The 13,451-nt window shown below is 54.9% G+C and overlaps 1 protein-coding gene across 1 annotated transcript in view; it reads right to left on the reverse strand.

Moving 5' to 3' along the window:
- Positions 1 to 3,404: 3,404 nt before the first annotated feature.
- MUC4 (mucin 4, cell surface associated) overlaps positions 3,405 to 13,451 on the reverse strand; it is a 53,455-nt gene continuing 43,408 nt past the window's right edge. Inside the window, exons 38-46 of the mRNA XM_062181110.1 lie at positions 11,922 to 12,059; positions 10,441 to 10,622; positions 9,305 to 9,464; positions 8,321 to 8,500; positions 7,828 to 7,901; positions 6,732 to 6,796; positions 6,408 to 6,643; positions 4,394 to 4,556; positions 3,405 to 3,603 (exon numbers count right to left, since the gene is read on the reverse strand). Coding sequence (XP_062037094.1) covers positions 3,405 to 3,603; positions 4,394 to 4,556; positions 6,408 to 6,643; positions 6,732 to 6,796; positions 7,828 to 7,901; positions 8,321 to 8,500; positions 9,305 to 9,464; positions 10,441 to 10,622; positions 11,922 to 12,059 — 1,397 coding nt within the window. The remainder of the gene's footprint in view (positions 3,604 to 4,393; positions 4,557 to 6,407; positions 6,644 to 6,731; positions 6,797 to 7,827; positions 7,902 to 8,320; positions 8,501 to 9,304; positions 9,465 to 10,440; positions 10,623 to 11,921; positions 12,060 to 13,451) is intronic.

A 13,451-nucleotide genomic window follows, 5' to 3' on the forward strand; every position in this document is an offset into this window, starting at 1 on the left:
CAGCTCTCTGCTGTGGCCCAGGAAGGCAGTGGAGGATGGCCCAAGTGCTTGGGTCCCTGTACCTGCATGGGAGATCAGGAGGAAGCAACTGGCTCCTGGCTTCAGATCGGCGTAGCTCCGGCTATAGTGGCCATTTGGGGGGTGAACCAATGGAAGGAAGACCTTTTTGTCTGTCTCTCTCTCTCTCACTGTCTATCTGTCAAATAAATAAAAATTTAAAAAAAGGAAGTGGAGCAGCTGGGACTTGAACCAGCGCCCATATGGGATGCCGGCACTGCAGGCAGTGGCTTTACCCACTATGCCACAGTGCCGGCCCCAGCTTTACCCATTATGTGACAGCACTGTGGTAGAATGAGAAGGCCATGCCAAGGTGGCCACTGGCAAGCGAGTGTCAGTTACTCAGGAAATCAACGGCAACACAGCACCAACCCTTTCTGCCTTTCAAATAAATAAATAAATCTTTAAGATGGAGGCAGGGAGGGAGGGAAGAGAGAGGAGGGATGGAGAAGTTGAGCAGCCAGGACAAAAAACTGGTGCCCATATGGGATGTTGGTGTCCCAGGCAGCAGCTCTACCCACTATGCCACAATGCCAGCCCTGAAAATGTCCCCTTTTACCACCTATAAAATCCTAGAAAATCAACCTTCAAAAAGCTCCCTCCTTTAGGGATCCTTTTCAGTGCCTCTGGGAGTTTTTTCTTCACTTTTGCTTCCTTGAGGGATTCTTCTCAGTGCTGTTGAGTTTGTTCCTCATTCATTTTGTTCTTTTTTTTTAATAAACCACTTCTGCCTTACACATCCTTCCTTGTCTGGCTCCTCATTTTTCATGACCAACAGACATGAAGCCCATGGATAAAAAAGAATTGACAGGCTGGCGCTGTAGCTTAACAGGCTAATCCTCTGCCTTGTGGCGCCGGCACATCAGGTTCTAGTGCCGGTTGGGGCGCCGGATTCTATCCCGGTTGCCCCTCTTCCAGGCCAGCTCTCTGCTATGGCCTGGGAAGGCAGTGGAGGATGGCCCAAGTCCTTGGGCCCTGCACCCCATGGGAGACCAGGAGAAGTACCTGGCTCCTGGCTTCAGATCAGCAAGATGCGCCGCCCGCAGCGGCCATTGGAGGGTGAACCAACAGCAAAAAGGAAGACCTTTCTCTCTGTCTCTCTCTCTCACTATCCACTCTGCCTGTCCAAAAAAAAAAAAAGAATTGACAGAGCCGCAGGTTCCTGCAACAATTGGGCCGCAGATGGACAACGGACATAAGTTGAGTGAATCAGATTCTCTCTTCAAGGACTTGGGATTTAAGAGGCAACCCAGTTTCTGTAGAGTTGAACTTGATGTGGTCTGGATAGAGGAGTTGTGGACCCAGTGTTGCTGGAGTTTTTACTCTAGGTAGGTGCTTAGAAAGAAGGATGACATGGAAGCTGATCAGGTTTCTGGGAACAAATGGAGACAGAGTGGGGTTGAGGGACTTTGGGGTCCAGGAAAGAACAGAAAAAATTAAATGAGAGTACTTCAAAAAAGGTCCTGGAAAATGGAATTAAAAGATACATTTAGGGGCCAGCACTGTGGCATAGCCCGTGAAGCCGCCGTCTTCAGTGCTGGTATCCTATATGGCACCGGTTCCAGTCCCAGCTGCTCCACTCTGATCCAGCTCTCTGCTATGGCCTGGGAAAGCAGTGGAAGATGGCCCAGGTCCTTGGGCCCCTGCACCCACATGGGAGACCAGGGAAAAGTTCCTGGCTCCTGTCTTTGGCCTGGCCCAGTCCTGGCCATTGTGGCCATCTGGAAGAGTGAACCAGCTCATGGAAGATCCCTCTCCCTCTCTCTCTTGCTCTCTAACTCTGCCTTTCAAGTAAATACATCTTTAAAAAAAAAAAAAAAGATAAGTAGAGGCAAAAACTTTTGAAATTAACACAGGTAAGAGATCTTCAAAGGTCATGGAAGATAAATATTATAAAAAACACACAGAGATTCCTCCATGTGGGGGACTCTCTGCTTTCCTTTTCAGAGGGTTAAGCTTTGACTTTGTTGAGGTGGGAGAAGAAAGTGACACACAGGTGGAAGTGATATGGGGTCACAAAGGAGGGGGTTAGATAGGAATAAGTGAGCCTGGATATTTCCCCACAACTTGTGTCTCTGCAGCCTGAACTGTAACTCCACCCCTTGCGTGCCAATCCACTATGCCCACTTTCCCATGATGCACCTGCATCTCATCTGGGACTGGGAAGGAGATGCCATAATGGCCACGTGGAAGCTAAACCCCACAGGGAGACACCATGAAACTCCCAGAAAACCTCACACACACTGAATCCCGTCTAAACTCCGCCCCATTTGCATACTCAGTTGGGGCCAGCCTGTACCCCATAAAGGGAAACGCTGTATGTGGGAGCGGCCCGTTTTCTGGCATCTCACCCTTGCTGTTGGTCCTTGCTTCCCCGGCTCCCCTGCATTCCCATCATAGGCGTCGCTGGCCCTCTTACAGCCTGTATATTTCCTTGTAGGGTTGCCACATGCACGTGTAAATGTATTCTCTCTCTCTCAAAAGGCTTATTTATGTATTTGAATGGCAGAGTGATGGGGGAGCTCAGAGAGAGAGAGAGAGAGAACTGGTCCATCTGCTGGTTCACTCCCACAAATGGCCACAGAGGTCCAAGCTGGGCCAGGATCAAACCAAGAGTCCGAAACTCCATCTGGGTCTCCCACATGAGTAGCAGGGGCCCAAGTAATTGAGCTGCCATCCGTTGCTTTCCCAGGCACATTAGCAAGGAGCTGGGTGAGAAGTGGAGCCAGCGGGACTTGAATCGGAGTTTACATGGGATTCCTGTGTCGCAATGCTGCACCCCTCCCCCAATAAACCCTGCTCATTATTGCACTGCTTGGCATTATCTCACGTGGGAGCAAGCACTGGGAATAAAATCCAGGATGCATATTCCCACAACGGTCGCAAGGACTCCTGCCGGGTTGCAGTCCCTGAAGTTTCTCAGGATGCCGCAACCAAGCCTGTAGGACTGGATCCGCTGCCCGGCTCTTCCACACACACCGGCGGCTGGGAATGGCTAACCTTCATTTCATGATTTGGAGACGCAAACACTCAGACTTTATCTAAATAGACTTTAATCAGAAGTAAACCAGAGAGTTTTGTGTGCAAAGTCGTATTGGTTAACTTAAAGCCACCAGCCCACTACCGGGCTACCGGGCTTGCGCGTGCACAGGCGCAAGCCCGGGTGCTGTTTGCGGGGATGTCTGCGTGAGAACGCATCCGTTTCAGTGCGCCTGCGCGCTGGTGGCTCTGGACGAGGTAGTCTCGTCTTTTTTCCCTTTCTTCATTCTGCTCGGAGGATCCCGATGGACCTTCAGTCATTTCCCCTTTTCCAGTGTCCCCAAAGCAATGGCCCGCGGAGCGAGGCCTCAGCCCACCAAGCCCAGAGGGTAGGAGCAGGACTTGACTCTGCCGCAGGCGCAGAAGCGCAGGAGCACAAACGTGGCGATCGCCAGCAGCAGGAGCGCGCCCAGGGCCCCGAAGAGGATCCCCAAGAAGGCACCGACTTTGACGCTCAGGTGCTCGCAGCGCTCGCCCCAGGGCGAGTAGATGGAGAAGGGCACACAGCTGGAGACAGAGAGAGGAGAGAGGGCGCATGGTCAGCGGCGGCGAGGCCGCTGTTCCACCTCCCATGCCCTCCTCGTCTGCGGGGGCCAGAGGAGCTTCTCCAGGGCCGGCCGTGCCCACGCTCTGGGGAGAAGGCAAGTCCACAGGGCCCCGGGCTGCGCGGACGGGCGTGGCCACGACCCCGCCCCGGCTCCACAAGCCCCTCCTTAGCCAGGGTCTGGAAGCGCAGTGGGGGCGAGGTGGACCCAGGGCGCTCAGGTGGCAGAGTCTGGGCTGGTGCTGGGACTCTGTCCACACAGGGGCCCCTGGGACTGTTCACAGACGCAAGGGGCATGAGGTGCTTGGGTAGGGGGCCTCTCCTTGCTGCGTTCTCTCACGGGGGGGGGGAGGGGAAGGTTGGGGGGACGGGCAGTGCTGGCCCTGGACACAAGACTGTAGGTTCCTTCCTCCCACGGAGACGGCAGAAGCGAAACCGGGTGGAAGAGTTTGATTTGGAAACCATGGCCTGCTGCAAAGCTTACCGGGAGCCCTGGAAGGGTCCCAGTCACCTGCAAGCTGCAGTGGGCACCACACCCCCTCGGGGCCCATCAGCTTCAGAGGTAACCCAGCAGGCCCTGGCTTTCCTCTTCCATGGTCCCTTCTCCTCTGGCCCCAGCTCTCTCCAATTATAAAGGAGGCCTCCTAATGGTCACTGGCCACCAGATACCATCGAACTCCCGGATCCCTGTTGAGGGTCCTGCCTGGCTTGGATTCCCCAGCACTGTCTTGCACTTCCTTCCCTCGGCCATACCTGCAGCGGGGCCCGTCAGGCAGGTGCTGGCACTGGCCTCCGTGGTCACAGTAGCCCTCGGCGCACGGGGACGTGCAGGTGAAGCCGCTCTGGGGGCCGTAGACCAGGTGGTAGCCCTCGTAGCCACTGCATTTGAGGTATGTCTCCAGCGTGCTCACATTCACTGTCGGGAAGGACCCAGAGGAACATGGAGCGTCATGGGTTAACACTTTTTCAATCGAGACTTCCACGGCAGGCAATAATCTGAGAGCTCATTGGAAAAGTGCATCAACACGTGTCCATGGATGTACAGATCAGCGGGGTTGATGACAACAGTAATGTTTAATGGGAGTTAAGTAAGTTATTGCATATCCCTACCCAGGCCGTGTCAGTTTTGATGGGATGGAAAATGCATTGGTGATGAGCAGGTTTTGAAGTTGGTCAGATCTGGGTTGAAATTCAAACTCTCCTACTAACGCGTATGGGCCAAGGGAAATATCTTAATGCTTTGAGATTCAGTTTATTGTATTTTTCAGAGGAAATTAATAATAACACTAACCTTGCTGTGAGATTTAAATGAGGTAGTATAGGACATGACACACAGCGGGCACTCAATACACAGCACCTTTACATCATTATATTTTAAATGCATCATCAGGCACTAAAGGCAAGCACATTGGTATAAAATAATATGTCTAATGGGACTCCATACACATTGAGGAAGTAATATGTTCACAACTGTTCGGTGAGGGGGTTGGCCACACGAGGTCTGATTCAGTCCCTTAATGAACATCCATGTGAGTGGCGATCCTCACACGTGACAGGTCAGAGGATGTGTACAGTGCTGTCGCTGGGGAGGGGCTACAGGTTATTTTTCCTCTTCTTTTTATTAATTTGTGTCTCCCGAGTTTCTATGCTAGTGTTGATGTGTAGTGAAGAACTGTGGACTTTCCTGAACAAACTGCATCAGCAGGGCTGGAGTCGTTACCTTACTGCCTCCCCCTCTCCCCACCCGACTCCCAGCACACAGCAGCTCTGAGGGCCTGCACCCTGTCCCAGCACGGAGAACACTTAACCTGGATTCTAGAAGCAGCTCCTGCCTGCTACTGGGCCCATGTTAAAACAGCAATAGTTTGGTGCTTGGAATGGTCACTGTTCTATTTACTCTCCCATTCCAGAAAACAGGGTGGCCCCTTCGTTTCTCTCCCTTGTTCCTGTTCGGGAAGAACCAGGGGCTGCGAGAGCTAAAAGGGGCCTGAGAAGCTCCAAGTCACTTTCCAGATGGGGTGCGGAGGCCTTGCCTGGGAAGAAGACCTCCTCAGGGTCGTGCCTGCAGGCAGGGCGACATTTGTGCCCCTGGCCAGTCTCCAGTTTAACACCTCCAGCTGGAGGGCCAAGGCGATGGGGTTGTTTTTGGGTGGCGTAAGTGCAATAGTCTTTTAAGCAAACTGCTAGCCATTTTCAAAAGGAAAGAAAACCATTAGAGCAGGAGTCGGGAGAGCCCCTGCAGGAGTAACTAAATGCTCTGTGAAGCTCTTCACCTGCACATACCTCAGCAGCATGTCGTGCTCCTGCCCTGAATCTACAGACTGGAGGGTTAAATGTCTAAAACTTATCTGGGTGGGCCGGGGTGGGGTGCATGTTTGGCACAGCGGTTAAGTTGCTGCTTGGAACAGTCGCATCCCAGGTGCAAATCCTGGCTCGGCTACTTCCAATCTAGCTTCCTGCTCGAGTGAACCCTGGGAGGCAGCAGGTGTTATCTTGGGCCCCTGCCACCCATGTGGGAGACTCGGATGGCCGGGTCGCCTGGCCCAGTCCTGGCTGTTGCAGACATTCTGGGGAGTGAACTATCAGGTGGGGAATCTGTTTCTCTCTCTTTCAAATAAAAAGGAAAATGAGCAATGTGAAAAAAATTTTTTTCTTTTGAAAATGGCAAAATGAAGCCACCAAACCACACCTTCCCACTGTGGCCTGTGTGGGCTGCAGACCTGTGACCGGCTCCTCCCCTCCCCCTCCTCCAGGTGGAGGGACTCACGCGCTGCGAGGTCATGCACGTCCGCCCTGGAGATGGGGTAGAAGAGCACGTTGTTCCTGGGCCCCTCGCTCCTCTTCCACCTCCTCCTCTGAGCCTGCAGGAAGAAGGCCTGCACCACCGCCTCCTGGAGCCGGTTGTTGAGGAAGTCGATGACAGGGCCCTGAGGCCGGTACTGGAAATGCGAGGTGACCTTCCAGCGCTGAATGGGGCTTCCGGAGCCGGGGACCGGAGAGGCGCTGTGTGTGAGAGGACAGTGAGGGGCAAAGGGTGTGTGGGGAGAAGACGCTGGGGGGATGGGGGCAGGCGGGGGGCAGTCCCGCTTACATTGGTTCCACTAGGCTGTTCCAGAGGAAGGCACGCACGTCCAGGGTCCCCAGCCTGTAGGCCACCTGCAGTGGAGGACAAGGGGATGGGAAGGTGGTGAGTGGTGAGGCCCGATCCACTTTGATGTCTGTGTCTGCCTTTGAGACTTGGGCCCCGGGACCCCCAGAACATTCTCACCCACCTCTGCATCTCCACACTCCAGTCCAGCTCAGAAACAGATGCTGGCCCTTGCCTAATATTTGTTGGTGAGTCAAGGCTTCTACATTCTTCCCCCACTCCTCTGCCTGGCGTGACAGCCCCTGCCTGGCCTCATTGACTCCTTCCCTCCCTGCAGGTTTCCCGGACATCAGTGGTTTAGGTGGACCGAGGGGACGGTCAGCTGCTGGAGCCGCTGGGAACCGTGTGCTCTCCAAGAATGAGCCAGGATTTGAACTGTACCCCAAGAGCTCCTGGCCTGATGTGGTGGACAGATGTCGGGCGAGGTTACCATACAGTGTGTGGTGTGCCACAGTAATAGCAGTGATAATAGCTTTTGAATGCATATTGTAATTCAGGCATCATGCTTGGTGGTTCACGGAACATCATCATTTGAACCTTGATAAGCACTGGAACTATTATTATTCCTATTATTATTCCTATTATTCCTATTTTTACAATGAGCCACTAAATAATTTGTCAAACACACATGTTCTAGCAAGTGGTAGAACAGGGACTTGAATCCTCAACAACACAATAACTGATAACTTTGCTTGTGACTGAGGGATGGACAAGGATGTGGGTGTCAGGGAGAGGGAGGCCCCAGTTTCCTCTGGGAAGTCAGGGAAAGCTTGTGTTGTTTCCCCCACATAATACCCAAGAAGTGCAGGTCTGGAGGGATGCTCAGTGGGAGGAGCTGGAGTGGCTGGGCACCCTCGACTCTGTGGTCTCTGTCCCCAGCCTTCCTGACTTTTTAACCCCCAGGCCCTCCCCCCCCCCCCCAGGTCCCCGGAGCCAAAAGGCCATAGGCTCCTCCAGTGACTGCATCTCGATGAGGGACAGACAGGTGCTGGTCCAGCCCTCATTTGAACCTGCCGAGAGCTGGGCCCGCAGCACTGACCGAGGCGTTGACCTCTGCTACGGAGGCATTTTCATCTTCGATGAGCAAGAGCTGGATGGTTCTTAAGGGAAAATCTGGAGATAGGAGAAGCAAATTCATCATCAGTCATGGTTTACCTGGACTTACCCAAGAAGTCCATTGGACCAGCCCGTGCACCTGCTGCATTCCAGTGACAGAGGCCGCTGGAGAAATCGGCAGTGCCTGGGTCCCCTGGGCCTCACCCCTGTGCCCGTCCTGTGACGGCCAGGGCTTCTGTGATTCTCATCCCGCCAAGCCATGCGGTCCCTGCTTCAGTCTTTGTTCAGTAGACTGTTCAGGCCCATGGCTCATGCTGGGACGGCCGCCCCCAGGGTGTCCCCCAGCCTTCAGCTCATCACCACCCAAGAGAACTGGGGGGTTCTGCCCTGTGGATTTGAAGGAACTTAGTCCTGGACCCCAAAGGTGAGAGCAGTGTGGAGGTGGGCGTGGGGATGGCAGGGCCGCCTGGCTGTACCTTGATGGGTGGTTGGAGTGAAGCTGTTCCCAGCCAGGAAGCAGCGGGCGTCGGTGAAGGCTGGGGGGCAGGTGCAGGAGGGCTGGCAGCTCAGCGTCGGGGCAATGTAGCAGTGGCCCTGGTTGTGGCAGTAATTCACAGGGCAGGAGTGGTTCTGACAGAGGTCGGAGTTCTCCAGGGCTGCAGAGGGAGCCGTGAGGTCAGCCGCAGCATGGTGGTACAGCAGTGGGGAGGAGCCCCCGGCCTGGGCAAACTTGCTCTTGGGACAGGCTTGGGTCCCTTCCCCTCGTGCCTACCCAGTTTCTGTGCTGCTTGTGGGCCACTCTGAACCCCAAACTACCCTCTCCCCCTTTCCAGGCATGTCGCTGCCAGGCAGCCCTGTCCATCTGCCGGGGAGCTGCCCATCCCCCTCTGCAGGAGGGGCGTGTGTGCCAGGGACGGCCCCTGAAGGCCTCCCTCCCTGCCACCTCCTGTCTGCCTTTATAAGGCAGGGGTTCTGCCCACTCTGGCCTGCTCCTGATTTTATGTGATGCATGGGGGCCGTGTGGGGAGCCGCCCTGTGACCGTGGCTGCGGTGGTCTCAGGTGGAGAGGCAGCAGCTGGGAGAGGACTGGAAGGGGAATGGAGGCACCTCTGCTGCCGCATCCGCATGAGCCCCCCCTAGTGTTCCAGGGTGCAGAGACCCTGGAGACCCCCAAGGAGCCCCAGGGGCCCCGCTTGCCACTGGGCCCCCAGCCTGCTCCCAGCCATCGTCAGCCTCCTGCCCTGGGTTTTTCTCATCGATGCTGCCAGGCTACTCTGCCCTGGCCCCTCCCCTATGTCTGCGCAGCCTCTCCTCCACCCACCACCGCCTGCCCAAGCCCTCCTTCCACCCCCATCCGCCTCGGGCATTCTAAGGACTTGCAGGAAGAGTGAAAGAACGGCTTGCCTTGGCTCTCCTAGGCCCCAGCGCCTGGTCCTGTCTTGGGCATGTTCCTGGCTCACCTGCACAGTGCCGCCCGTCTCCGGTCATGTCCATGGGGCAGGCCTCGCAGCCTCGCTCAGGAACGCAGCTCACGCCGGGGAAGCACTCCTCCTCACAGGGGTCCTTGGAGCGCTCACAGAAGCGGCCAAAGGTGTCCCCATCACACTTGCAGTCAGTCACCTGGAACGAGTGGCCGATCACTGGGCGGCTGGGAGGCAGGTGAGCCATTAAAGGCTGCCCGATGCTTCTGCTCTGACATCAGTGGACCTTGTGTCTTTGTCGTAGTTCTGCCAACATCTGCTCAGCGCCACCCTGACCAGGACCCTGTCTAAAGCCGCCCCGCCCTCCCTGGGCCATTTATCCTGACCCCTGCCTGACCCTGCACCAGGGCTCAGCTTCTTCCCTCGCATGCTGTATCTGCTTGCCCCAAATCCTTCCAGAGTAAGACAGGAAGGGAAGGGAGGGTGGGGAAAAAGCACAAGGGGACAAGATTCAGGATGAGACAGGTGTCTTGGCCAGAAACCTAAATGCACAAGGAGTTCCTCTGAACAGAGAAAGAGATGCTTCCTTCAGCGGGAGACAGAGGGCAGCGTAGAAAGCACAGGGGTCTGAGGACGTCAGGATAGAGGGACCCGTGCCTCTCTTCCCAACACTGCGGTGATGAGGCCCCAGAGAGCAGCTCTGGCCGACAGCCCCAGGAGCGGCCGCTAGGGCGGCGGCCTGCCTCTGAGCTCGGCCCAGGAGCAGCCGAGCGGCTCCAGGGGCTGATGGCAGAGCCATGATGGGAACTGGTGCAGACTCACACCCAGGAACTGCACAGACATCTTCCCCCACCTTATGCCCTTCGCTGGGTTCACCCCACAGGAGGGAACGGGAGCCGCTGGGAGCTGTGAGAAAGGCTGAGATGGACGTTTCCTGCCAGCCTGGCAGAATGGGAGGCGGGACATAAAAGTTCAGTTGAATTTTAAACAATCAAGAATGTTCTATCTCCTGCTACGTGATTTCATGGCTTGAGAATGGTGCCTGCTCCACCCACCTCCCGACACGTGGCTTACTCAGGAGAGGCAGAACCTGGTATCCCTTCCATTTTCTACTTCCTCCCCTCAGCGAGCAATCTCCCCTGCCCGTCCCCCACCACACCCACCCCTAGTCTCACCTGGAGGGAGGAATTGCCCACCCAGCTGGTCTGGTTGTACAGACACTGGCTCTCTGCACTGCACGCACAGAGCACGGTCTGGGGCTGGAAGGCAGACGACAGGCCCGTCTTGGTGCTTCTCACTAGGATCTCCAGAGTGAATGGTTCCAGTGACTTCGGGGTCCACAGCAACGTCCCGTTCTCTGCCCGGAGAGGATGGGATCATTGAGAGCTGGGACACCCTGAGATTTCCTGGCACCTGACACTCCCACCCCACCGACCTCACCAGGCCTTTCCTTGGAGCAAGGCTGCTGTCCTGGGTGCTCCAAGCTGGAGGCAGGTGCAGCTGTCCCCAGTTGCCTGACTGTGGGGAGCAACTCCACAAGGGGAAGGAGATTCCCCCCGAAGAGACCCCAGAGGGTGACCCCGCCAGGGCCTGCACCAGAATGGGATGCCCTGGGTGACGGAGAATGAGGGCCGAGACCTGCTGACACTGCCCCAGGCTGTACTGCTGGCCCTACTGCTTTACTTCACTGCCCCTCGCCCTTCGTCCCGATTTCTCACCTCCCTCCGCTCACTCCCTGGGCCTCCTCTGATTACCCCTTCAGACACCAGACTTCGGTGAAACACCACAGTGCACTTTCTGATCAAAGCTGTCTTACGCTTTTCAAGAAAACAGGAATGTCTCCTTAGAACAGCAGGTGCCGGGAGCTGACAGCAGGGGACAGACACGAGTGACTTACAGACCAGCACTGTCCAGGAGAGGAGCACAGTGGGAAGGAAAAGTCTCCTGACACCACTGTCGTACACCAGGGAGGCTGCTGTGTGCGACAGCGGTGAGGCAGAAAGCAGGCCCTTCTTACACACGGGCAAAGAACAGGAAGCAGAGAGGTGGTTGGAGCTCAGAAGGTCCCCAAGGGCTTTGGTTTAGCAGAGCTGGCCTCAAAGAAGCATCCCTATGCTTGGACCCTCCCGCCCAGGTCAAGGAGACAGGCCAGGGCCTCCAACCCCATTGCAGAGAGGGAAGGGGGAGGCATCGCTGATTCCAGCACAGAACATCAGCCAGGGAGAGACAGCCAGGGAAGCATGGTTAACCAGAAGACTGAGGACGGTGCCAAATGAAGGCATCTATATTTCTTTAATCCTTGTTCCACATCGTATCTTTCTGTTAATAGATACGAAAATATTATAAATCACCATTGTTAAATTGTACTTGATCACTCTAATAATTTGGCAACTGTATAACACTGATGAAAGCTGACTGCGTAGTGTGAGGTCGAGATTAAATGATCTTTGACTCACTTGTGCTGACCCACTCCTCCGCAGGCCCACCCCTCCGGTTCACTGGGGACACCTATCTGAATTCTCGGTGTCATTTTTAGAACTGCTGCTCCTTGATAGTCAAGTGAAAAAGTGGCAGGAACTTGTGCAGGGTACAGAGATGCAAAATTCCCCAAAGCCTGACTCCGGCCCCATCCCCGCCCCCAGGCACAGGTTCTGACCGAAGAGCTTGATGTCAGGGCAGTTGTTTCTGAGCGTGAACACGACATTCTCTGAGTCGCTGGTGTACGGAATCCACACGGTCTTCCCCTTATAGGCGCCAATCACGTGCTCACCCTTGATGGAGGGCGGGAACTGATCTGAAACGCAAAGAGGGGACTCGGGGTCTGAGGCTGGACACTGCTGCCTTCTCAGCCTCTCCTCTCTCTTCCTCAGCTACGACGTGTGTGAGGCATTCCCAGGACCGAGACCGCCTCTGGAAGCAAGAAGTACCCTGTGCACCTGCCCGCAGACCCACGCAGAGCAGGCTGGGGCCGTACCGCTCACCCAGCCAAATCCTCAGCCTCTCTTTTTCTACTTCCTCTTCAGACAGGGCCCCGTTCTAGTCTTTTCTGAACAGGAGTGCTATGCAGGCATGGCATGAACTGAAGCAGAGAGCAGGACTGTTCAGACCAGCACAGAGCTCTGCCTTCGGGAAAGGACTAAAGGCCATGAGGCTCATATCCAAATGGACACTGCATTTGTCTGGAAGGAGACAGGGAATAGAATCTCTGCTCTGGTCTCCAACTCGGGGAGCCCTGCTATTTCCATTTCATTATTTCTTCAATCATTCAACCAATCAGGCATTTGACAAGTACTTATTGAGCATCAAATAAGTGGCTGGCACCATTCTAAGACAAAGCAATGAACAAACACTAAAAACGGTATGTATGAAAATGATGACATATCTTAGTTATAAATGCTACAGAGAAGAAGTAAAGCTGGAAAGGTGAGTGGGAAGTGGGTGAACATGAAGTTTTACATAGGGCAGTCACGGGAGAACTCACTGAGGCAGCTGCGACAGTTCATGCGATGCCCACATCCCACATCAGAGCAGAGTGCCTGGGTTCAATGCTGGCTCCACTAATGACCCAGCCTCCTGCTAATGTGCACCCCAGGAGGCAGCAGGCCAAGGCTCGGGTACTTGCATTCCTGCCACCCACGAAAGACACTCAGTTTGAGTTGCTGCTGACTCCCAGCTTCAGCCTGGCTCAGCCCTGACTGTTGGAAGCATTTACAGAAGAAACCAGCAGACAGAGACCTTTCTCTCTATTTCTGTCTCTGTCTTTCCTTCTCTGTGTCTCTCTGCCTTCCAAATAAAAAATAAAATAAAAATAAGCTTGTAGTTATTTTAAAAGAAAAAGAGAGGTGCTAGCACTACAGCATAGTGGATAAAGCTGCTGCCTACGGCACCAGCATTCCATATGGGTACTGGTTCATGTCCCAGCTGCTTCACTTCCAATCCAGCTCCCTGCTAATGCGCCTGGGAAAGCAGTAGAATATGGCCCAAGTTCTTGGGCCCCTACACTCATGTGGGAGACCCAGAGGAGGCTCCTGGCTCCTGGCTTCAAATCGGCCCAGCCCAGGCCATTGTGGCCATCTGGGAAGTAAGCCAGCAGATGGAAGATCTCTCTCTCTCTCTCTCTTAAATAAATAAATATTTAAAAAAAGGGGGGGGGAGTGGCTCTGTGGTGCAGTAGGTTAATCCTCTG

The sequence above is a fragment of the Lepus europaeus genome, chromosome 2 (assembly GCF_033115175.1).
Source record: "Lepus europaeus isolate LE1 chromosome 2, mLepTim1.pri, whole genome shotgun sequence".
Lineage (NCBI taxonomy): Eukaryota > Metazoa > Chordata > Mammalia > Lagomorpha > Leporidae > Lepus > Lepus europaeus.